Consider the following 25,627-nt stretch of genomic DNA (forward strand, 5'->3'; position numbering starts at 1 on the left):
CAATCTATTAATAAACTGTTAATTTAGTTTATTTTTTTCTAATTCAATGATTTTATTCTGTTTCCATTATTGTTCTAGTTTTTCTGTTTGTAACCTGAGGGAAATGTAAGTAGCCAAGTGTGATAGTGGGATAGGCAGACAATAACTTTAGGACAAATAACCACCAGAAGTTCTTGATTTTACCCATGAGAGTCACCAACATCTGTGGTTCTGAGTCCTACCAGGGAGATTAAGCCATGCGCCTAGCTCACTTGGTCTAAAATAGAGGCATATACAGAAAATAAGAAAAACAGAATGAAGAGTAGGAAGAGAGAACTAATTCAGGGTAAAGAAAATAACATGCTTCCGGGGTGCCTGGGTGGCTCAGTCAGTTGAGCGTCCGACTTCAGCTCAGGTCATGATCTCATGGTTCGTGAGTTTGAGCCCCGTGTTGGGCTCTGTGCTGACAGCTCAGAGCCTGGAGCCTGCTTTGGATTCTGTGCCCTCTCTCTCTGCTCCTCCCCTGCTCATACTTTGTCTCCCTCTCTCTAAAAGATAAATAAAATTTTTTTTTAAAAATTAAAAAAAATAAAAGGTACTTATAATGTGAAACGGCAGATTTCAAACAACAGTTGCCTAAATTGTGCTAAGCTGTGCTTTGTAACATGTAAATACATAAGTATGGAATTTAGAGGAAATGATACAGAAATGGAGCACTGAATATAAAGAAAATGGATTTTAGGGTCACTGGGTGGCTCAGTCGGTTGAGCATCTGACTCTCGATTCGGCTCAGGTCAGAATGTTACAGTTTGTGGGATCGAGCCTCATGTCAGGCTCTGCACTGACAGCGCAGAACCTGCTTGGGATTCTCTCTCCCCCTACCCCTCCCCCACTCACACTCTATCTCTTTTTCTCTCAAAATAAATAATTGTTTTTAAAGAAAATAGATTTTATGCTTGTATCTTTACCAATCAAGGAATCAGGACAGTAACAATAAAAATAAAGAAATCTCAGCAGCCAGTACCTTTTCTTTTAATTTTGCCAGTCTTCTTTGTTTTTCTGCCTTTTCTTCTTCCTTTGACTGTCTGTCTAGAATTTTCAGTTCAAGTTTATGTAAATCCTAAAAAATACACACCAACAAAAGAAGGATAACATTAAGAAAACAAAGTTGATCAGAATTTGTTTCAAAGCAGCATTGATGCTGTTCCCTCTGCCAGGAAGGATCCCCCCTTTCTTCTCTTTCAAGACTCCACTGCGGCATCACCTTCGGTCTGACACAGCTACGAATGCTTCCCTTGCTGCCTATCTAACGCCTCAAGTGCCCAGGCCACACCTCTAGCACCGCACTCTGCTCTCTCCTAATAAACCCCACGTATTGGAATTAACCCCCTTCCGCTGCAGCCTCCCACTTGAACGTCTCCCTTTCCCACGAGACTATAATTGCTACAAATTAGGGAGCACGGCTTTCTCATTTGGCTTATGTGAATGCTGGGTACGGGCCTGGCACATGAGAAGCACTCAATATTCGCTGATCTCAATCTGGAAGTAACACCTCTACATGCAGCATCAAAGATCCAGGGGGCCACCTGGGTGGCTCAGTCAGTTGATCGTCCGACTCTTGATTTCGGCTCCGGTCGTGATCCCACAGTTCGTGGGATCGAGCCCTGTGTAGAGCTCCGTGCGGGGCGTGGAGCCTGCTTAGGATTCTCTCTCCCACTCCCCTGCTCTCACGCATGTGTTCTCTCTCCCTCTCCCTCTGCCCCTCAAAATAAAAAAATACACTTAAAAAAAAAAAAAAAAAAGAAACCGGATTCAGAACCCTATTTACTCACTCTCTCTTGAAACCTGGAAATCTCCTCAGCAGCCATTTTCCTTTTTTCTGCCTTTTCCATCTTTTCCCTAATCTCCTTTTCCAGTCTCAGAAATTCTTCCTGTTCCTTCTTCTGCTGGGTGTAACTTTCCAGTAGTAATTTTAGTTTAAACTGGCGCTGGTGCTCTTTCTGTCGCTTCTTCTCTTTCTCTTCCTCTTCTTCTTTCACCTGGGAGGCACGTCTCACTGACATTTCTATACTTTTCTGCTTTTTCCAAGCTTCGACTGCCAATTTCTGCTTCTTTCTTTGTTCCTCTTTTCGCTTTTGATTATCTTTTTTATTGTGAAAGAGCAGAGATATGTTCTCTGCCTTTTCCTTTAACTTAAAAATTTCCTCCTTCTTTTGCTGCTTTTTGGTTTTCCAGTTCTGAATAGACTAAGTGATTTAAAAAAGATAGCAAGAGAAAAACTTTTTTAATAACCAAGAGCACTCTTTAAAAAAATTTTTTTTAACATTTATTTATTTTTGAGAGAGCAGGAGCAAAGAGAGAGAGAAAGAGAGAGAGAGAGAGAGAGGCAGATTCCAGAGCAGGCTCCAGGATTCGAGCTGTCAGCACAGAGCCTGATGTGGGTCTCAAGCTCACCAACTGCGAGATCATGACCTGAGCCAAAGGTGGATGCTTAACCGACTGAGCCACCCAGGCACCTCTAACCAAGAGCACTTTAAAATGCAACCTCAGGGAGCCTGGGCGGCTCAGTTGGTTAAGCGTCCAACTCTTGATTTGAACTCAGGTCATGATCTCACGGTTGTGAGATTGAGCCCCACATTGGGCTCTGTGCTGACACAGCGGAGCCTGCTTGGCATTCTCTCTCTCCCTCTCTCTCTGCCCCTTCCCTGCTCATGCTGGCATGCTCTCTCTCAAAATAAATAAACTTTAAAAAAATGCAACGTCAAATCCATCTTTCTAGAAAGAATATTGATTGCAGAATGCCATTTCCTTAGGTTTTAAAGCTTTTTTTTCCCCTGTGCAAATGCAATTTTCTACTTATGTTTTATAAAAAATGAATGTATCTTTTGAACAGCAAATAGTGGTTTATCCTTTTGGCCTTCCTCCTCCTGTCTGAATCCCCAGGTTCACATGGACTGTACCTAATCAGGTATCCTTCTCTCCTTTACCTCCTTTGCTTGTGTGTTCGTGGGGAACATCTGTTTCCTCCAGTTATCTCACTCTGTTTCCAAATCCTCTTTCTAGGCTTGGAATACTTTCTGAGTGACCTTTCTCTGGTCAAATATCAGAAGAGGAATTAAAAAAGGGCTGGTTGAGGGGCACCTGGTGGCTCAGTTGGTTTAACATCTGACTTCGGCTCAGGTCATGATCTCATGGTTCATGGGTTCGAACCCTGCATCAGGCTCTGCGCTGACACCTCAGAGCCTGGAGCCTGCTTTGGATTCTGTGTCTCCCTGTCTCTCTCTGTCTCTCACAAGTAATAAATTAATAAACTTTATAAAAAAAATAAAAATAAAAATGGGCTGGTTGAGAGCATGAGGTCTGAAGCCAGGCTATTTGGGACCAAACCCTGGTTCTGCCATTTAGTAGGTGTGAACTTGGATGAGTCACTAAACTTCTCTGTCCTCGTGTTGCTCCTGTTGTAAATAGGCTTGTCATGAAGATGAAGTGAGTCAGTGCCTGGCACATAATGATTCAGAGGTGTGAAGAAAAAAAGTAAAATCGCTTCACTGCATTACATATGGGTACATAAATATTATTGAAAATTCTAGCGGCCTTCTGGCAGCCATAAAAGATACATCTATTGAATTTTTTGCCCTCAAGTCAGGAAACCATTTCTTCATCTTTTCTCATGGTGTATCACTCATTCATTAAATAAATCCCTGTGGTATATGTACCATACGCGAGGCAAAGTGATCGGAGCCATGGACGATTAAAACAATAGCAAATGCCACTTTGTACATAGTTACTCAAAGTGCAGGCCCACAAACGTATCGGGAATTCATGCCAGAATGTAGATCAATGCATTGCTTTCTTCAACAAGAAAGTTTTCTTTGGAAAAAAAGGGAACTGAACCAAACAGTATGCTTACTGAGTAGACGGTTCTAGTGCAATCGCTTTATCCTACTGGAAACCAGTTAACGCTTTACAAACCCAGCCAGTCCCTGGATCAAGCACTGCTCTAGATGAGGTAGGTGCAAACACACCAGAACACAGAACGTGCCCTTGCACATCATAAAAGAGGTATACACGAGGTGTCTGTGGATCCTGAGGGGGCCTCCTGTGTGTGAGTGGGCAAGCGGGAAGTAACACCTGATCTGGGCGGGTTTTGAGAGGCTGGCGGTGGAGGGGAAAACAAAGAAGAAAGGGTCTAGAAAGAGAGAATAGGACAAACAAGGGTACTCAGGCCAGAAGGTTCAGGGCACGTCTGAAAGCAAGTATCTTCATTGGGGCAAAATACGGGACATGTGAAGGGACGTGGGAGAAACAAATGGAAAATTTCCCACGTATCATCTTAAACTCAGTAGAGTTTAAACTACATTCCTGACGCTCTCCCCCAAGCTTCTCTCTTCTCCTCCACCATGTCCTACTTCAGTAAATGGCCCCTCAACTTGCATACTCCACCCGCCTCACTCCTACATTCAGGCTGTCACCAAACACCAGGATACAGAGCGACTGGGAAGAAGAGCCAGCTAGAATCCAGGTGGTTTACCTTTATGACAAGAAGCACTGTGTCTGCTCCCTTCCCTGGAGAGATGGCTCTCAAATGTTAGCTCATAACAGCACAGCCAAGTGGCCTTGTGACAACACAGACTGCTGGTCCCATACCCCGAGTTCAGATTAGGTCTGGGGTTGGGGCCCTATGAATTCTAACAAGTCCCCAGGTAACGCTGACTTTGCTGGTCCATGGACCATTTTGCTGGTCCAGGGACCCCATGTTTTCAGTATCCTGGGAAAAAGGCCCAAATAATTTTTAATAGCTTGCTATTTTGAGGTTTTTAAAATGACTTGTTTCAGGGGCGCCTGGGTGGCTCAGTCGGTTAAGAGTCTCCTGATCTCGGTTTAGGTCAGGATCTCAGTTTGTGAGATTGAGCTCTTCATTGGGCTCTGTGCTGACAGCACAGAGCCTGCTTGGGGATTCTCTCTCTCCCTTTTTGCTCCTCTCCCATGTTTGCAAATGTGCTCTCTCTCTTAAAACAAATTTTTAAAAAAGACTTGTTTCAAAAAAATTTTCTTAAAGTCCCAAATATCAATTTTCCTACATTCAACTTATTTTGAAGGAAAAAAACACAACAATGAACCCCAGTTATTTTCCCTAAGGTTTTATTTTTAAAAGCTATTTTTTATGTTTATCTATTTTTGAGAGAGAGAGAAAGACAGGAAGAACGGGAGGAGCAGAGAGAGGGGGACAGAGGATCTGAAGAGAGCTCCATGCTGACAGCAGAGAGCTCAATGCAGGGCTCGAACTCATAAACCGTGAGATCATGACCTGAGCCGAAGTCAGATGCTTAACCAAATAAGCCACCCAAGCCCCTTTTAAGATTTTAAATTAAAAGCATGTAGGGGCACCTGGGTGGCTAAGTCCATTTAGCACATCTGACTTAGGCTCAGGTCATGATCTCCCAGTTCCTGGGTTCGACCCCAAAGGCCCCACGTCAGGCTCTGTGCTGACAGCTGGGAGCCTGGAACCTGCTTCAGATTCTGTGTCTCCCTCTCTCTCTCTGCCCCTCCCCTGCTCTCACTCTCTCTCTCTCTTTTTCTCTCAAGAATAAACATTAAAAAAACCAACAACTTTAAACATGGAATTAACATTTCTTTAATGCTCCTTAGGTATGTCATCTGTTGAACAGTCATACCTTTGCTGTCCAACCAACCTAGATGATGTTTATTATAGCTGAAGTCCACAAAAAAGTGACTCAGACCTCGACCATCAAGCAGGGGCAATTTTTGCCCTCCAGTGGGCATTTGGCAATGTCTGGAGACATTTTTGATGATCACAACTAAGGGAGTGTTAATGGCACCTTGAGGGTGGAGGCCACGGATTCTGCCAACCATCTACAACGCACAGGACAACAAAGAATTCTCCAGCCCAAATAGTAACAGTGCCAAGATTGAGAAGTCCTGATTTAAACCAAAGCCAAAATAATATTATTGTGAAAATGCAACTTGTCAGGTATTTGCTACCATTAAGAGTTACCCTTTCCTCTGGGTAGCCAAACTTTTGAGTCTTTTAAAATAAGCAATGAGGGGGCGCCTGGATGGCTTGTCCAACTCTTGATTTCAGCTCAGGTCATGATTTCATGGTTTACGAGATTGAGCCCCACGTTGGGCCCTGCACTGAGCGTGGAAGGCAGTTTAGGATTCTCTCTCTCTCTTTCCCTCTCTCTGCCTCTCTCCCCTGCTCACATTCTCTATCTAAAACAATAAAATAAAATAAAATAAAATAAAATAAAATAAAATAAAATAAAATAAAATAAAATAAAATAAAATAGTAAAATAAAATAAAATAAAGTAAAATAAAATAAAATAGGCAATGAGGCTTAAGCTCCAAAACTCAAAGAAGCTTTTAAGAATCAAAGACACTTTTTTTTCCTACTGCCTCTTTATTTTCTATTGACAACAATCTGGCCTTGGTGGTAAGATGACTTCTACCAAAAGCCTAAAACAGCTCTGGATTTCCCACATTTCAGGTGCACACAGAGGGTTCTGCCCACAGTCCGAAGTTTTCTGGACCGCTGTTTTATTTCTTGGGGTAGAAGTGTCTGGCCTTGAGGAAATACAACTGTACTTCACTGGCTGGGTAAAATGTCTACCTTCTCGCGGCCTCCGTTTCTCTTTGAAAAGAGTGGGGGGAGGGGACTCTAAACACACTTCCCGGAAAGGCTGTAACATCAACGACTAGACAGTGTCAAAGAGTTTACGTAGCACAGTGCCTAGAAGACAGAAACATACAACAGATGACAGCTCTTGTAATGATTCTTACCTCTTTTTTTCTTTCTTCCAGGGCCAGAAAGGTTTGATACCATTTCTCATGCTGCTGAACTTCATCCTGTGTTCTTGCAGGAAGGTTTTCGAGAACCTCTCCCATAAACGCCGGCTTCCCTTTATGTTTGTTTCTCACCTTTACAAAGTTCTGGTGGTCATAGTCGTCCCAGCCCCCCTGTCGCCCTCCTGTCTGCTGAAGGAAGTTTTCAAAATCTACCACTTCTTCCGGAAGGGTGCCTGGCGTCATTTTGTCTACAGGAACCTTGCCCGACGCTGCTCTGCAAGCACGTTCTGCTCCTGAATGACCCAAAGCCCAGGTGTCGATTTTTCTTGATATGGCACTCAGCTCATTATTGGTTGTTTTCTCTTCTTTAATAAGCTCTTCATACCTACAATTTTAAAGGTAAATTGTCAATAATAAGATACAAACCAATCCATATGAACCTTTCCTTTTCCGCCCTCAAATTTCATTATTCCTGACTCTTTCCGTGTCATCGTCTCCACTTAGAATTATTAACATTATAAGCCTCAAAAGAGTTTCCTCAGAGTAAAAAAAAAAAAAAACAAACATCGTTCAAATTCTTATTTGGGACATTATCTTGTCCGAATATAAATGAAAATTCAGTTTAAACGTAAAAAGCAGTCTGAAACCTAAACAAAAGAAGAGAGGTGTTATACTGCTTTTGTGTAAGACCAATATTAAATACAGAACAATAAAACGATTTGTGAACAACCTATTGAGAGGCAGTGAAACATAAACGTCAATCATTTTATATTAAAATGAGTTTGAAACATACATCAATCTCTGCTCTTCCTTGAAAGTATTAATTGCATTTTCAATTTCTTCCATCATTTCTCTGAGCTTTTCAACAACTGTAAAAAAACAAAAAAATATGAAAAAACTGTTATGTCATATCTTTGAAAAAAAATTTTTTTTAATGTTTACTTATTTTGAAGGAGACAGAGACAGAGTGCAAGCAGGGGAGGGGCACGGAGACACGGAGACACAGAATCCAAAACAGGCTCCAGGCTCTGAGCTGTCAGCACAGAGCCTGATGCGGGGTTCGAACCCACAAGCTGCGAGAACATGACCTGAGCCAAAGTTGGACGCTTACCCGACTGAGCCACCCAGGCACTCCTGTTATGTCATATTTTAATATGACTAAGAATTAAATGTTAGGAGAAAAGGGAATGTCACACCTTAACTTAAAAATGCTTTGTAACCTAAAGGATAAGACAATTGCGCTTTTATGAAGCTAATGTTTATGACTGCAATTTTTTTCTGACTATAAATTTATTCCTATACACACATATTATTAAACCTTAATATCATTATTTTTCCCATAGAAATGTTTTACACTACACATGCTGTCTTGTGACAACCGGTTTTTATTTAACAAAATGTGCTTAAACACATGTGGCTAACTTTCCATATCAGCATATATATATATATGTCCCCCTCATTCTTTTCATGGCTACATAGTCTTTCATTGTCTACATCTACCCTAATTCATTTTATTAATTCTCCAAGTGATGAACCTTTCGATAGATGCAATGCCATGCTAAATATTTTTTTGTGTACTGATTTTGCATGCTTGGATGTTTTCAGATGATAACAGAGAAATCTGAAATGCCAAATAAAACAGCATATGCACCTCATGGTGTGGAGGACGCTGGCACACTGTCCTCCTGGGAGGCTCTACTGACTTATTGTTCCTGAGTGCCCCCTCCTGCGCACCTCGAACCGTTTCCAAAACGGGAGGCCAAACCGATTGTGACTGATTTCAGTGACATTGTTGTGATTATTAATGAGCCTGAGCAGTATTTTCACATGTGTTTTGTATTTCTCTTGTTATAAACGAGCACTTGATAATCTTTACCCCCTACTCTATTAGGTTATTTACCTTTGTTGCTCCAATTTGTGGGCACTCTTTTTTTTTCTTTGAAAGAGAGAGAGAGAGCTCAAGGAGGGGAGAGGGGCAGAGGGAGAAGGAGAGAGAACCTTCAGTAGTCTCCATGCTCAACGTGGAGCCAGACACGAGGCTCGATATCACAACTGTGAGATCATGACCTGAGCCAAAATCAAGAGTTGGATACTTAACCAATTGAGCCACCAAGGTGCCCCTGTCGGGACTCTTTATATGTTACAGAATTAGTTTTTTTATAAGTTACATATGTATTGCTGATACTTTCCTAATTTGTTTTTCAACTTTATGGTTTGGGGCTTTTTTGTAAAGTAGTCAGGTATGTTCACTCTTGTCTTTATGGCTTCTCATTGTCATTCTTATAAACTAGAATACAATGATAAAAATATTAACTCATATTTATAAACTAGAATACAATGATAAAAATATTAACTCATATTCTCTTCTAGGATTTTTATGGCTTCATGTATGAATTTAATTAATAAATAATAATTAGGAGAGTCACAGTTACTTTTTTTTTTTTTTTATTAGTGCTTCCTAGATTATAAACACTGAACAAATGTTTTACATGCACTGTCTCTCTACCTCCCAAAGACTCCTGAGTCAGGTCCTATGACTATCTCCTCTTTACAGCTAAGGAAATAAAAGCTCAGAGAGAACAAGCAATCTGCCCAAAATCACATAATGAATAAGGGATTTGATCCTTCAGGAATGAACGTCGGTGTATGCAGGGAGGTTTCATTTTTTCCAAATGGCTGACATTTGCCCCAATACTACTTAACCTCTTCCTTATGTATTCTAAATGCAATTATTTGAAAGGTAATTGTTTCAAAAAGTAAATGATGGGAAAAGCACTGGGTTTAGGAATCAGGAAATTAGTCTTTTTCCTCTTTGTCAGCTGAATCTGAACTCCTCCAAACCAAAAGTTTCATCCTGTAGGTGACAACATTACCTGTTCTATCTGCTTCATAATTTTTAAGGATATGATAGCATTTTTAAAATGTTTATTTATTTATTTTGAGACACACAGACAGAAAGCAGGAGGGGGAAGAGAGAGAGGGAGAGAGAATTTCAAGTAGGCTCCACACTGTCAGTGCAGAGCCCGATGCGGGGTTTGATCCCGCAAGTATGAGATCATGACCTGAGCCGAAATCAAGAGTCCAGCGCTTAACCAAGTGAGCCACCCAGGCGCCCCAGGGTGTGATAGCATTTTAAAGCAATTACATCAGCACCAGATATTAGAAGTAATTACCTAATACATCTTTATTAATCCCTAACCAATAAAGTAGGGCCGAGTTCCATTAAGGCCAAACAGAAAACCTGCTTATTAGGAAAGTATAAACAATTCTAACAAGCATCAGGCAATACTAATACAAAAGACAGAACATAAAATCTAAATTTACTTACAGTCAGGTGTAGGCTTCACATCTTTTAACTGATGCTGAAGTTTCTTTACATTGTTATGTATTTTGGCCAATTGTTGCTGGATTTTTGCTCCTATAAGGAAGAAGTATGTACTTTACCGACAGAGGTGGTTGTAAGACTGATCACCATCACTTAGTAAAAGGCAGCCAAGAGCAATTACATAATGGACAAAAAAAGGTTATTTGTGTCAAAACAGCCTGAACATTTTAAGTACTCTAAACAAATAAATAAACAAATAAATAAAGCATCTCCCAATCTCCTCCAGTATTTAAAAGCACCATGGGTTAAATCTTACCATAAAAGGAAATGTTCTTTCTCTCTCTTTTTTTTAACTCTCTGGGGATTGAGTGATTGGACACTGCTCTGAACACATGAACACAGAGAACAGTAGCTTAGATGTGGTCGTGTTTTGTTTTTAAAAAGTTTTTTCTTTCTTTTTGAATTTGTTATAATTTACGGAAATAGAATTTGATCTCAACTCTATCGTTGGCATATTAAAACTGCCTAACCAGTATTAATTCTACGAACACTGACAAACTTCCTAATGGGAATTAATTTCATCTAATCACATCCTCCAAGACAGGGGCTGATAAGACATGTGATGTAACAGTGACACCAGCCATGACCTTGAGATGCCCAGCAGCCAAGGAGTGGTACTTAGGCTACCGTTTGCCCACCTCAACCACGGGACTAGCCTGGAGTCACTCACTAGGCCCACAAAAAAAGCCTGGAAAGCAGATGAAGGTCTCACAGACATTTTTAGATGTTCTGTAGCAGCAGCAGAAAGACTGGATTCATCTTTTGTATTTTCGCTCTGAAGTAATAACCTTACTTTAATGTTTATTTAAATTATTAGGCTAATATATATTCACAGACATATGTTCATATAATTGATATTATTATTTATTGTTTATCATCTTTGGGTATTTTATGTGCTTCCCCTTTACTTTCTGGCAACTTTCCCACAAATGAGCATGAACCATCAAACAGCTCTGTCCAAAAGTCCTCAGAACCAATTAGGTTTTATGTATTTATTTACTTATACTTTATTTATTTATTTTGAGAGAAAGCACAAGTTGGGGAGGGGCAGAGAGAGGGGGAGAGAGAGAATCACAAGCGGGCTTGAACTCACAAACCGTGAGACATGACCTGAGCTGAAAGCGGCTGCTTAACCGACTGAGCCATCCAGGTGCCCCCCAATTAGTTTTTTAAAAGTTTACCCATAGGACCAGAGACAGTGCTAACGTTCAAAACAAACCATGTGTATATGTGACTTTGGTTTCTTCTACTTTTTACTAAAATCCAAGAGTTCCATAAAATCAGAAACTTATCCAGTGTATTTTATAGGGTCTCATTCATTCATGGTTGCAGCTCTAGGTTGGGTAACTTTTCCATCAAAGTGTAGGTACTAGGAAAGCATTCAGTTGTTTTGTTTTTGCCATAGTCAGATCAACTACAATGACACTGCCACAGGGCAAATGATCTTTTAATTATTCCCTATGGAATTGACATTATGTATGGGCAAACCATTAATTACAATAGTATATAAATGCAGGCCAAAATTGTGGTGTGATAGTTCAGGCAAGGAAAAGGTATTTACTACTTCTAAGTTGTAATATTGGAAGAAGAAACTTCTACATGCTTATACTGAAGTAATGCATTCCTTCCTCTCTTAGATAAGCCCGAAGTGCAAATAAAGAAGGGAAAAATAGGGGCGCCTGGGTGGCGCAGTCGGTTGGGCGTCCGACTTCAGCCAGGTCATGATCTCGCAGTCCGGGAGTTCGAGCCCCGCGTCGGGCTCTGGGCTGATGGCTCAGAGCCTGGAGCCTGTTTCCGATTCTGTGTCTCCCTCTCTCTCTGCCCCTCCCCCGTTCATGCTCTGTCTCTCTCTGTCCCAAAAATAAATAAACGTTGAAAAGAAAAAAAAAAAATTTTAAAAGAAGGGAAAAATGGTATAACAATAGGAAATGAAAAGATACAAATAAAGTTGCCTTAAAAATCGGAATGCACATAGGGGTGCCTGGGTGGCTTAGTCAGTTAAGCGTCTGACTCTTGATATCAGGTCAGATCTTAATCTCAGGGCTGTGAGTTCAAGCCCCACATTGGGCTCCATGTGTGAAACCTACCCCCCCCCCCCCCCCCAAAAAAAGGAAACACACAGTATGGAGACACTCTAGTAATGGTATGATTAAGAGACAGAAATATCAGGGGTGCCTGGGTGGCTCAGTCAGTTGAGCGTCCAACTTCAGCTCAAGTCATGATCTCCCAGTTCGTGAGTTTGAGCCCCTGCATCGGGCTCTGTGCTGACAGCACAGAGCCTGGAGCCTGCTCCAGATTCTGTGTCTCCCTCTCTCTCTGCCCCTAACCCACTAGCATTCTGTCTCTGTCTCTCTCAAAAATAAATAAACATTAAAAAAAATTGAAAAAAAAAGACACAAAAATATCAGTCTCTCAGTCTATAAAAGAACTGAGAAAGTAAGAAATATTAAATTAAGGATGCTTAGATTTCTTCATGAATCAAAGAGGAGAACTGAACATTTGGTAATTATCTTAGGTCCTGCCATCATTCAAACAGAGGAGGAAGAATGATTTTTGCTACTACCTGATAGAAAATGACTTTTTACAACACTGCAATCTTATATTCTGCAAGAAAAAATTTATTAAGAATTTCTTTTAATTGACTGTAAAGGAATACCATAAGCAGTCTACTCTTCATATAAGTGTTAATATTTTATAAAGCTTAGTTGATAACCATTTTTTCCTTTATGCAATGCTAAGCAGTTTTTTTTATTAGAACGTAAGGATTTTGCAACATATAAAGTCTACAACAAAAGATATTTTTGTGGAATTCCTTTTTTTTTTAATGTTTTATTTATTTTTGGGAGAGACAGAGACAGAGTAAGAGCAGGGGAGGGGCAGAGAAGGAGGGAGACACAGAATGCAAAGCAGGCTCTAGGCTCTGAGCTCTCAGCACAGAGCCCGACGTGGGGCTCAAACTCACAAACCGTGAGATCATGACCTGAGCTGAAGTCGGACACTTAACCAACTGAAGCACCCAGGCGCCCCTGTAAAATCTTTTAAGGGGGACACTTAGTACACAGTTAACAATGATTAATATTTGTAACAAACAGCAGAATATATTTACCGTGCACTTTCTCATATATTGTCTTATTGGACGCACAGGCAGCTCCCTGAGGCCAAAATGGTAGGTTTTCTGCCACAGACAAGTAAACTCAGGTTTAAGCAACTGTGTAACTTGCCCACTGCACACCGCTGCTACAAACAGCTTCTGCGGCTGCTGCTGTTTACTTACTCAGTTGACAGTATCAGAGTGATGAGCAAAGATCAGAGCCGAGGAACCCATTTCCCTTCATTTAAGATATTTTAATGGCGTTTAACTGGTTTGGCCACCCAAAACCAAAACCCTCTTTTTCCTATTACATAGAAAGAAACGCACACAGAAAACAATCTAGTTCGAATGACCAAATAGTGACCTGAGAAAATAAATACACATCCCTAAAAGACAGACATTACCAACTAGAAAGTACTTTCATAGAGAATGTAACACAGTCAATGCACAAAGGCAAAGTAAAACAACTCCAGCTTGATGTTACTCAACAGGTTGTAGTTCATCATGAGCTCAACTTACTTTCTGTTTTCCTGCTGTTGATCAGTTTATTTTCCAATTCTTCCAGCATATTCTGCTCACTTCTGAAGTCACATTTTTGGTTGTAGAAATGACTGCGTTTATCTTTTTCTATGTTAATAACTCTTTAAGAAAAGAAACGAATGGCATAAATATGATTGAAATATCTTTTAAATTGTTTAAAATATGAAGACACTCATTATAATCAGTACTTACAGACAGATTAATTCGTCTACAGAGTCAAAATATAATTACTAGAATTAATAAGGCTAAGGAGTCAAAATAGTAGTTAGAAAAGGGTCAAGTTCAATTATAATCATAAGTAATCTGAATTGTTATTTAAATTATAAAATGTGAGTTTAAGAAAAGGCAGTCATGGACTTGTTTTAAAGATACAATAGCAGGGCATCACTTTTCGGCCTTTTGGCTAAGATCAAGTATAAAAACGCAGTAGCAGGGCACCTGGGTGGCTCAGTCGGTTGAGCGTCCCACTGTGGCTCAGGTCATGATCTCATGGTTCGTGAGCTCGAGCAAAATGTTGGGCTCTGTGCTGACAGATCAGAGCCTGGAGCCTGCCTCAGATTCTGTGTCCCTCTTTCTCTCTCTTTCCTTCCCCACTCGCTCTCTCAAAAATGAATAAACATTTTAAAAAATAAGTAAATAAATAAATAAAATAAATAAATAAATAAATAAAAATATAATAGCTATTTGGCTCTTGATTCCAACTGAATCTCATTGTAACCTGAAAATGACCACCATTGCTGATGGCTGCTTTCAATAGGGAGATACAGTTAGCTTTTGTAAACTGAATCAATACCTTTAACCTCACCTGAGGTGAACCTCCTTATCACTAAAATGTGAATCATGACAGCTCTCTACTACCTAAATAGGGCTGTGATTATATTACACGAGGGCAGGCAGTAGAAATATAACATGGAAATGGAAGACATTAATATAATTAATAAAAATAAAATTTCAGGAGGCAAACCATCTACATAGATAGGAATTTTAGTATATTTAGGGATATTGTCTACATTGACTTCAAAGGTTCTTCTGTGTCATCTTTGGTCCTTGGATTTAGCCCATCTACCAGTAAGTAAGCAATTCTAGTATTAGTTTGAACCCCGGGGTAAGACAAAACAAATACTAGCAAGATTTTCTGGTTAGACAAAGACACTTATTTTCTCAACACCTGTTTTCTTTCTCCCAGAAATTAACACAAACTCTTCTTCAGTAATCCTGTATCGAATGAATGGTGGAAGGTCTCTGGCCGTTGACTTAATTTCATACAACGTGAGGGGCAACTATTTAAGGGAGAGCTTCCCAAGATTCTCCATTTTGCCATCCATTAAAAAAAAGTTAAATATTTATAAGGTGCAGTGGGGTAAACAGATGAGACTGCCCTGGGCCCTACCGGCTGCCCCCACGGCTGAGAAGATCACACCGTAGTATGTGGGTATGGGAGAGGAAGTAAGGTAGAAGAGAGATGTCAGATGGATCTCGGTCTACACATGAACTCTAAAGGACTGAGGGTGGTTACTGGAGTCTTGTGCTGAGAAGCCCACCTCGGCTCTGGTTGCAGGTGGGGGAAATTATACGATCATCTAGAAATGTCTGCATGGACACAGGATACGCTATGATAGTAAGTTATGTTTTGCCATTCCTGGATTAAAAATATTCACCTACAAAGACATTCAAAATGTACTAATGGAGACAAATAGCTAGACACATGAAAAGATGCTCAACCTCACTCACAGTAGGAGAAACACAAACTTAAACTATAACACGGTTGGGGCGCCTGGGTGGCTCAGTCGGTTGGGCATCCGACTTCAGCTCAGGTCACGATCTCACGGTTCGTGAGTTCGAGCCCCGCATCAGGCTCTGGGCTGATGGCTCAGAGCCTGGAGCCTGCTTCCAATTCTGTGTCTCCCTCTCTCTCTGCTCCTCCCCCATTCATGCACTGTCTCTCTCTGTCTCAAAAATAAATAAACATTAAAAAAAAAAAAACTATAACACAGTAACAGCGTACACCTATCCGATTGGCAAAAAATCACGGGTGTAAGTAATATACTCTGTTGCTAAAACTGTGGGGAAATAGGTCCTCTCACACATTATTGGTGGAATTGCAAATTGCTATGGAGGGCAATTTAGCAGTATTTATTACATCTGCAAACCCATGTGCCTTTGACTCAGCATTTCTACCTCTAGGACTTTTTCCGAAAGATACACTCACTCATATGCAAAACAGCGTGGACCCATGCAGCTACAGTGATTAGTTATGACGAAGGAAGACTGAATATAACCTAAATGTCCACTGCTATGGGGCAAGTTAAATCAATTATGGGGCGGGCGGCGGGGGGGGGGGGGGGGACCTTGTGCCCGGGAATACCACGAAGCAGTACTGTGTTCTGTATGCTGATAGGGAATGAACTCCAAGATCCACTCTTCTTCCATCAAAGGTTTTTACAGCCAAATGTTAGACATGTCCCAAAGTAGAGAGGCTGGAATGTCTCCCTTCGCATTCCCTCACAACACTCTGATTGGACGATGTTACCTTTCTTGGTTCACCTGGCTCTTTTTCCTTGTAATCTCTCTCTCTCTCCCTCCCCGCTCCTCTCTCTTTTTTTTACTTAAGCCTTCTGAAGTAAATCCACTACATTATATAATCTCACCCCAGCATACTTCAGCGTGCCTCTCGGGAGATTGTGAATATTAGACTTCACTATAATGCCATTATCATGTGTGATAAAAATCAACAATTCCTAGGTATCTTAGATGCAGTCTTAAAAAAAAAAAAAGCAAAACAAGATGCAGACTAGTGTGTGCATTATGCTACCATTTACATAAAAAAGGAAACATCTGAGTATGTATTTTTATTTCCTTCTAGCATATAAAACTTCTGTGGAAGGATACACAAGAAGCTAAAACTAGTGGCTGTCTGAAGGAAGAAGTAGGTGGCTGGGGTCCAGGGTGAAACGGAGACTTTCCACTGTGTACCCTTTGATATACGTTCATTTGTGAACCATGTGAATGCGTTACCTGTGCCAAAAACAGAACAGATTTGTACTATGATAAACTGTCTTTGGTTTTTTTGTATTCAGTGAAAATTGTTGGCTAGAGACACTCTACCAATGGATTTTTCTAATACCCTTTCCGTGACTTTTTCCAAAACCTTACAACAAAATGAAGAAAGCCGAAGTGGAGCTGTAAAACCAACACATACTCAAAAACGAGGTATCTACACTGACATTTATCTACACTGGTGTGCTATAGATAGGGCCCTTAACCACTTGATGGTTTATCCTGTATCTAGAGGGAAACATAAGCCAGACTCCTATCCTAGAGTCCGGTTGTATCTAAATTCATGCATTTTAGGGGTACCTGGGTGGTTCAGTCGGTTAAGCATCCAACTCTTGGTTTTAGCTCAGGTCATGATCTTACGGTTCGTGAGATCGAACCCGCATCGGGCTCTGCACTGTCAGCTTGGAGCCTGCTTGGGATCCCCACCCCCTTCTCAAAATAAAGTAAAAAAATAAAATAAAGTCATGCATTTTAGAAATAAAATAAAAAATAAAATGAAATTGTATTTTCTCAAATTCTGAGTATTAAAAATAGAAGTACTACATAAACGCAGGGTGAATTCAAACTTCCAAAGCCACATATGGTATAACGTTTCAAAATTCAAACAGTATACTTTTTTGTTGGCAGAATTTCTAAACAGAGAACTGCCACTAATTCTGGTCCAAAGACCATTCTGTACAACAGGCTCTATATCTCCTGATTCCTTACCAAATCGATACTATACAAATTCAAAGCAGGGTTTATATAAAGCTCTCAACTGCAGGGTAGAGCCGGGCATTATGAGTTCTAATTCTTTTGATCATTCTTTGCAATATTTATCATATCATGGAGCTGCTGACAATGTTGACCATTCAACATATATCACTGGCCATTTAAAGAAATACTATACATACACTAAAAATTAAAATAAATGGCAACTTGTCAAGGACCCTACTCATGATGTGCAGGACGGATCTGAAAGGGGAGACTGAGGGAGGGAGACCAATTAAAAGGCCATTTCCAGAAAAGTAACTCCAGGGTATAGACTCTTCATTAAAATTATTGATTCCCTCCAAGTTATTTAACAAGTGCTTACATTGGTAAATGAAAATGCATTGATACATGCAATCTAAAATTTTTGTTAATGTTTATTTTTGAGAGAGAGAGAGACAGAGTGTGAGCAGGCAAGGGGTAGGGAGAGGTGGAGACACAGAATCCGAAGCAGGCTCCAGGCTCCAAGCTGTCAGCACAGAGCCTGACACGGGGCTCGAACTCATGAACTGTGAGATCATGACCTGAGCAGAAGTCAGATGCTTAACCGACTGCGCCACCCAGGTGCCCCCGATATGTGCAATCTAAAGAAATAAATGTTGGGGCGCCTGGGTGGCGCAGTCGGTTAAGCGTCCGACTTCAGCCAGGTCACGATCTCGCGGTCCGTGAGTTCGAGATCTCGCGGTCCATGAGTTCGAGCCCCGCGTCGGGCTCTGGGCTGATGGCTCAGAGCATGGAGCCTGTTTCCGATTCTGTGTCTCCCTCTCTCTGCTCCTCCCCCGTTCATGCCCTGTCTCTCTCTGTCCCAAAAATAAATAAACATTGGAAAAAAAAAATTAAAAAGAAATAAATGTTTTGTTTCCCTTGAAATACACATATTCAAAATAGTAGATGAAATTGAAATAGCTCTACTTAAACTTTATATTAAACAGTCTGTAACAATTTGTGTACTTCATACCTCCTGCCTTTTTCTTGTTCATCTTTGAAAAAGCTGGTGCCTCGAATTTTGTAATTTAATGTGGGATGGGATTGGGTGGAGTAGAATCAACTTTAGACTGTCCACAATAAAATGGCTTGTTATGTTAACTGAAGATAACATTCTTATACTTACTGATTTTTTAGTTTTTCTGCTGTGCGTATAAACTCCGCTTTTTTTGTCCGATTAACTTTCTGCTTCCAGTTTTGAAGCTGAAAAGGACGAATCCCACCTGAAGTACCAAGACAGCTATCGTTCTACGTGGAGAACAAAACCAAATTTAGGGTAAGAGGTGAAGGCAGAGTTTCTTTCAGAGACATAACGTCAATAATGAAGTTTCTCTCAGGGGATAACATGGGGGCTGATCTTATTTAATTTTTAGAAATATATTTTGTGGAAGAAGGAATATCTTACCTTAAAATGCTGAATTACTGAGTAGGAAATGTTAAGTCTCCAGGGATTCCTAGAGAAAGATCTAATTCTTCCATTCAGCCATTTAGCAATATATATTGAACACTTAACGATGTGACCTGTGGTGCACGAGACACCAGGGAAACAATGATGACCCACATGAATATGGCCCCAGCCTTAAAGTCTAGTGAGGGAAACAAATTTAAAAAGAAAAGAGTAAACAAGCAATAATAAAAAAAAAAATCACCAATTGCAATAAGTGCTACTAAGGAAATAAAAAGTACTGAGATAGAGATAATGGGTCAAAAGGTTGTTTTTTCAGTTAGAATTAGAATGGCCACAGAAGTTCTATTTGGGGGGATGACATTGAAGACTGGAACCAGCCAGTAGGGAAAGAGGTCCCAGGGTGAGGCCCAGAATGTGAAAAAGCCCCAGGGCAAGAAAAGACCTCAGGCTGGTTTCAGCAGAGAAAGGGCAACATGATATCAGAAAAGATGGAGAGCTTGGTATAAGATGAAGGCAGATGGGCAGGTATATCACATTGGCATTTTAAGTGACTTGGGTGGGGGGGGATTCTGGAGTTTACTGGAGGGTTTTGAGCAGGAGAATACCATGATACATTTAATTTTTTAAGAAACTCTTTCTGGCCATTTTTGGAGAATAAACTGGTGGGAGGTGGGGGTGGAGGTAAAGCAAGACTGGAAGCAGAAGGATCGAGGTGGTAGCTGGTGCAGCAATACAGATGAGGAACCGCGGTGTCTAGGACCACTGCGGTGGCGGATATAAAAGGAAGAAAACTAAATACATTTTGGGTCTATAACCAAGAGGAATTGCTGACAGATCGATGTAGGAGATGAGAGAGAAAGGAAACAAGCCTTTACATGTCTAGCAGCAGACAAAACAAAAGTAAAGAATTTAGGAAATATTTTTTTCGTGGAGATATAGTTCAAATTACCATACAGTGTACCGATCTAAAGTGTACAATTCAGGGTTTTTAGTATATTCACAAATGTGTGCAAACATCACTACTATCTAAGTGCAGAAAATTTCCATCATACCAAAAAGAAACCCCATACCCGTTAGGAGTCACTGCCCACCTGCCTTCCCCACAAGCCCCTGGCCACCATTCAATCTATTTTTGACTCCATGGATTTGTCTGTTCTGGACAATTAATATAAATGGGATCATACAATGTGCAACCTCTCGTGTCTGGCTTCTTTCACACAGCATCTTTTCAATATTTACCCACACTGTACCATATATCTGTACTGTATTCCTTTTTATGGCTGAATAATATTCTATTATATGGATCTACCATATTTTGTTTATCTACTCATCAGTTGATGGGTAACGGGCTACTTCCACTATTTAGCCAACATGAATAATGCTACTATGAACATTTGTATACAAGTTTTAGTATGAATATGTTTTCTAACTCTCCTGGGCATACACCTTGCAAGGGAATTTTTGGATCATATGGTAACTCTATGTTTTACTTTCTCATTTTAAAAATTGGATTGTCTTTTCATTGTTGAGTTGGAAACATTCTTTATATATTCTGGATATATCCTTATCAGATAAAAGACTTGCACATTTTACCCCCATTTTCTTGATAACATCCTTCAAAGCACAAATGCTGTCAATTTTGATAATGTATTTGCTTGTGTATTCAATATCATATAGAAGAAACAATCAAAGGTCATGAAGACTCACACCTACACCTTTTTAAAGAGTTGTATACATTTCAGTCTCCATCTATTTTGAGTTAATTTTTGCATATGGTGTATGTGGATATCCAGTTGTCCCAACACCACTTGCTGAAAAACATCTTCTTTCCTTATTGAATTATCTTGACACCCTTGTTGAAAATCAATTGCCCATGAACATAGAGTTTACCTCTTAACTCTTTTTGATCTGTATGTCTTCTCTTTAATGCCAGTACCACACTGTTGATTACTGAAGCTTCATAATAAGTTTTGAAATCAAAAGTAGGGAGTCCTCCAAATTTGTTCTTCAAGACTGTCTTGGCTATTTTGCATCCCTTGCATTTCCCATATGAATTTTAGGATCAGTTTATCAACTTATGCATAAAAAGGCAACAGAGATTTTCATAGGAATTGCACTGACTGTGTAAATCAATCTGGGGAGTATTGCCATTTTAACAATATTGAGTCTTCATATTCATGAACCTGAAATGGCCAATGATGTAGGTCTTCCTTACTTTCTTTCAACAATGTTTTTCAGTTTTCAGAGTATAAGTTTTGCACTTCTTTTGTTAAATTCATACCTATGTATTTTCTTCTTGTGATACTACTGTAAATGGATTTTCTTACTTGCATTTTTGAACTGTCCATTGCTAGCATATAGAGTTACAACTGATTTTTGTTGACTGCTTTTTAATCCTTCAATCTTGCTGAATTTGTTTATTTGCTCTAGTAGTCTTTACATGAATTCTTTAAAAATTTTTATATACAAAATCCTGTCACCTGCAAATACGAATAGTTTCACATCTTCCTTTCCAGTTTGTTTTTCTTGCCTAATTGCCCTTGCTAGAATCTCCAGTGAATTAGTGGTGAGAATGTACATTCTTGTCTTGTTCCTGATCTTATGGGGGAAGCTTTTAATCCTTTGTCATTAAGTATTATGTGAGCTGTGGGCATTTTATAGATGCCTTACCAGATTGAGGAGTTCCCTTTTATTGCTAGTTTGTTGAATATTTTTTATCATGAAACAGTGTCAGATCTTGTCAGTTGCTCTTTCTAAATCTACTGAAATGATCATGTGGCTTGTCCTTTATTCTATTAATATACTCTATCACACTGATTGATTTTTATATGTTGAACAAACCTTGCATGTCTGGAACAAATCTCATTTGACCATGGTGCATAATCCTTTTTGTATGTTGTTAGATTTAGGTCGATAATATTTTGTTGGGGAATTCACATCTGTATTAAGAAATACTAGTCTGTTATTTTCTTCCTTGTAATGTCTTTGCCTGATTGTGTATCAGGGTAATCATAATGGTTCCACACAATGAGTTGAAAAATGCTCTCTCCTGTATTTTCTGAAAAAAGTTTGTTACAAACAAAAAAATGTTTATATTGACTTCTATATTTACCTCTCCACTTACTTCACCAGTACTCTTTATTCATAATCTTCCTCAAGTAGATTTGAATTTCTATGTAGTCTTTTTATTTCAGTCTGAAAGACTTCCTTTAATATTTCTTGTAAGGCATATATGCTGGAAATGAAGTCTGTTAGTTTATCTGGGAATGTCTCAATTTCTCCATTTTAGAGAATACTTTTGGTAGACATAGATTTCTTGACTGATAGTCCTTTTCTTTCAGCACTTTGCATCATGCTACTGCCTTCTGGAATCCAAGGTTTCTGATGAGAAGTCAGCTGTTAATCTTATTGAAGATTCCTTATATGTGTTCAGTTGCTTCTCCTTTGGTGCTTTCAAGATTTTTTTCTTTTTTTTTTTTTTTTAATTAAAAAAAATTTTTTTTTTCAACGTTTATTTATTTTTGGGACAGAGAGAGACAGAGCATGAACGGGGGAGGGGCAGAGAGAGAGGGAGACACAGAATCAGAAACAGGCTCCAGGCTCTGAGCCATCAGCCCAGAGCCCGACGCGGGGCTCGAACTCACGGACCGCGAGATCGTGACCTGGCTGAAGTCGGACGCTTAACCGACTGCGCCACCCAGGCGCCCCAAGATTTTTTTCTTTTTGTCTGTGTTTTTCAACAGTTTGATTATGATGTGTCTAGGTATGATCTCTTTGATTATTTCATTATGTACTCAGAGTTCATCAAGCTCTAAAATATGTAGAATATTTTTCACCAAATTTGGGGAGTTTTCAGCCATTATTTCTTCAAATATTCTGCCCCTCCCCATTTCTCTCTTCTCCTTCTGAGACTCTCAGTCCAACCTTCATGGTGTTTCATGGGGCTCTGAAGCTCTTTCACTTTTCTTCTTTTTTCCTTCTGTTCCTTAGTCTGGATAATCTGAATTGACCTATCTTCACATTTCCTCTTTCTTCTGCCAGTTCAAATCTGATGTTCAGCCCCTTCAGTGAACTTTTCATTTGAGTTCTTATACTTTTTAACTCCAGAATTTCTATTTAATTTTTTTAAACAATTTAAATCTCTTTATAAGTATTTTTAATTTGGTGAGATATCATCCTCATACTTTCTTTTAGTTCTATAGCCATGGTTTCCTTTAGTTTTTTGAATAATTTAAAACTGCTTATTTAATTAACAGAAAACCATGGGGAAAGGGAAGAGGGAAAAAAGTTACAAACAGAGAGGGAGGGAGGCAAACCATAAGAAACTCTTAAATACAGAGAAAAAAACTGAGGGTTGATGGGGGGGTGGGGGAGAGGGGAAAGTGGGTGATGGGTATTGAGGAGGGCACTTGTTGGGATGAGCACTAGGTATTGTATGGAAGCCAATTTGACAATAAATTATACTTAAAAATAAAAAAGAAATAAATGAAACTGCTTATTTAAAAGTCTTTGTCTATTATTTTATCTAGTTTTCCTTTGTATGTCTCATAATTTTTTTTGTTAAAAACTTGACGTTTAGGGGTACCTGGGTGGCTCAGTCAGCTGAGCATCCCAACTCTTGATATAGGCTCGGGTGGTGATCTCACAGTCAAGAGATCGAGTCCTGCTATGGGCTCCTCACTGAACTGGATCCTGCTTGGGATTCTCTCTCTCCCTCTCTCATTGCCCCTCCTCCACTTGCATACATTCTCTCTCTCTCTCAAAATAAATAAACATTAAAAAAAACCTTCACTTTCCATTTGCAACTATGTGGATGGAACTAGAGGGTATCATGCTAGGCGAAATTAGTCAGAGAAAGACAAATATCATATGACTTCACTCATATGAGGACTTTATGACACAGAACAGATGAACACAGGGAAAGGGAAGCAAAAAATATATAAAAACAGGGATAGGGACAAAAACATAAGAGACTCTTAAATATGGAGAACAAACGGAGGGTTAATGGAGGGGTTGTGGGAGAGGGATGGGCTAAATGGGTAAGAGGCATTAAGGAATCTGCTCCTGAAATCATTGTTGCACCATATGCTAACTAACTTGGATGTATTTTTTTTTTTAATAAATAAATAAATAAATAAATAAATAAATGAAAAAGAGAAAAAAGAAAGAGTAACTTTGGAGAGAATGGGATATAAATATCCTATTAACAGCAAGAACAAAACATTGGGAATTAATAAAAATATATAAAATCTATATGAAGAAAAGTATAAAAGGATGTTAAAATATACTTAAAATTAAAAGTAGATTTTTTTTTTTTAGGAAATGAAAAAAAAGCTACCATATTTATGAATGAGAAGCCTAAATATTTTTAAACATGTTTTCTTCATGAAATATTTGTCAATTTCTTCTCCTTCCAAATATTTGTCAATTTCTTTTCATTCCACTAAAAATGTCATTTTGGTAAAACAAAACAAAACAAAACACAAAACCCCTTGACTTTTAAAAAATGTATTATTTGGTAGCTCTGAATACGAGATTTTCTTCCATGCCCAACATGTGTTGTTGTTGCCCTTTGTTTAGTCACCTTCCTGAACTAATCCTGTGAAGTCTGTACTCTGTGAGGCAGTTAGCTGTCACCGGACGGTTGGCTGGTCAGAATGTTTCCTAGATGCCATGAACCAGTTTGCCTCCCAGCCTTTGCTGACGTGGTCTGTGTGCGTGGCAGGACATACTGTCACCCCTCAGACGGAGAGTTTACAAGTCAACCTTAGTCTTCACTCGTCACCTGCACGGAGCTTCAAGGTTGGCCAACCATGAAAGCATAGGGCCTTCTCACGCCCTTCCCTGGTGTATTAGTTTCCTACTGCTACTGTAACAGCTCACCACGAATCACTTTCACACAACCTCCCTGGCTTAACACAAATTTATTCTCCTCCAGTTCTGGAAGCCAAGTGTATATTAAGGTGTGGACAAGTTTGTGTTCTTCCTGGAAGGCTTCAGAGGAAAATCTACTTCCATACTTCCTTTAGGTCCTTAAAAGCTACCTTCAGCCTTGGCTCATGCCACTTTCTCACGTCACTTCTTCCTCTTGCTTCCACTGTCACATCTCCTACTGCTGGCTCTGGTCCTTCTACATTCCTGTTATAAGGACCCTGGTGAACACATTAGGCTCAACCATTTAATCCAGGATAATCTCCCCATTTTAAGATCAGTAATTCAATCACATCTGCCAAGTCCCTTTTACCATGTAAGGTCACATAGTCACAAGTACTGGGGATTAGAATGTGAATGTCCTTGGAGAGCCAAGATTTCGCCTACCACACCTGAACACGGACATAACCCTATGCATGTGTGTGATTTTCTCTTCTTTTTTTTTTTTTAAGATTTTTTTTAACGTTTATTTATTTTTGAGAGAAAGAGAAAAAGACAGAAGGTGAGCAAGGGGAGGGGTAAAGAGAGAGGGAGACACAGAATCCTAAGCAGGCTCCAGGCTCTGAGCTGTCAGCACAGAGCCCGATGTGGGGCTCAAACTCATAAACCACAAGATCATGACCTAAGCTGAAGTCAGACGCTTAACCAACTGAGCCACTCAGGTGTTCCTTTTTAAGGTTGTTTTTTTTTTTT

General features: G+C 39.7%; 1 protein-coding gene across 3 annotated transcripts in view; it reads right to left on the minus strand.

Moving 5' to 3' along the window:
* The window catches only part of CCDC112 (coiled-coil domain containing 112), a 46,744-nt gene that overhangs the window by 1,372 nt on the left and 19,745 nt on the right, over nt 1-25,627 (minus strand). For 2 of the 3 annotated variants that reach the window (XM_047876071.1, XM_047876067.1), the window contains 7 exons: nt 18,722-18,843; nt 13,783-13,904; nt 10,116-10,205; nt 7,581-7,656; nt 6,782-7,172; nt 1,812-2,225; nt 1,004-1,099 (listed from right to left, as the gene is read on the minus strand). In XM_047876071.1, the coding sequence (XP_047732027.1) occupies nt 1,004-1,099; nt 1,812-2,225; nt 6,782-7,172; nt 7,581-7,656; nt 10,116-10,205; nt 13,783-13,904; nt 18,722-18,843 (1,311 nt within the window). The remainder of the gene's footprint in view (nt 1-1,003; nt 1,100-1,811; nt 2,226-6,781; nt 7,173-7,580; nt 7,657-10,115; nt 10,206-13,782; nt 13,905-18,721; nt 18,844-25,627) is intronic. The other variant, XM_047876080.1, reaches the window with a different exon arrangement.

This window comes from Prionailurus viverrinus, chromosome A1 (assembly GCF_022837055.1).
Source record: "Prionailurus viverrinus isolate Anna chromosome A1, UM_Priviv_1.0, whole genome shotgun sequence".
Taxonomy (NCBI): domain Eukaryota; kingdom Metazoa; phylum Chordata; class Mammalia; order Carnivora; family Felidae; genus Prionailurus; species Prionailurus viverrinus.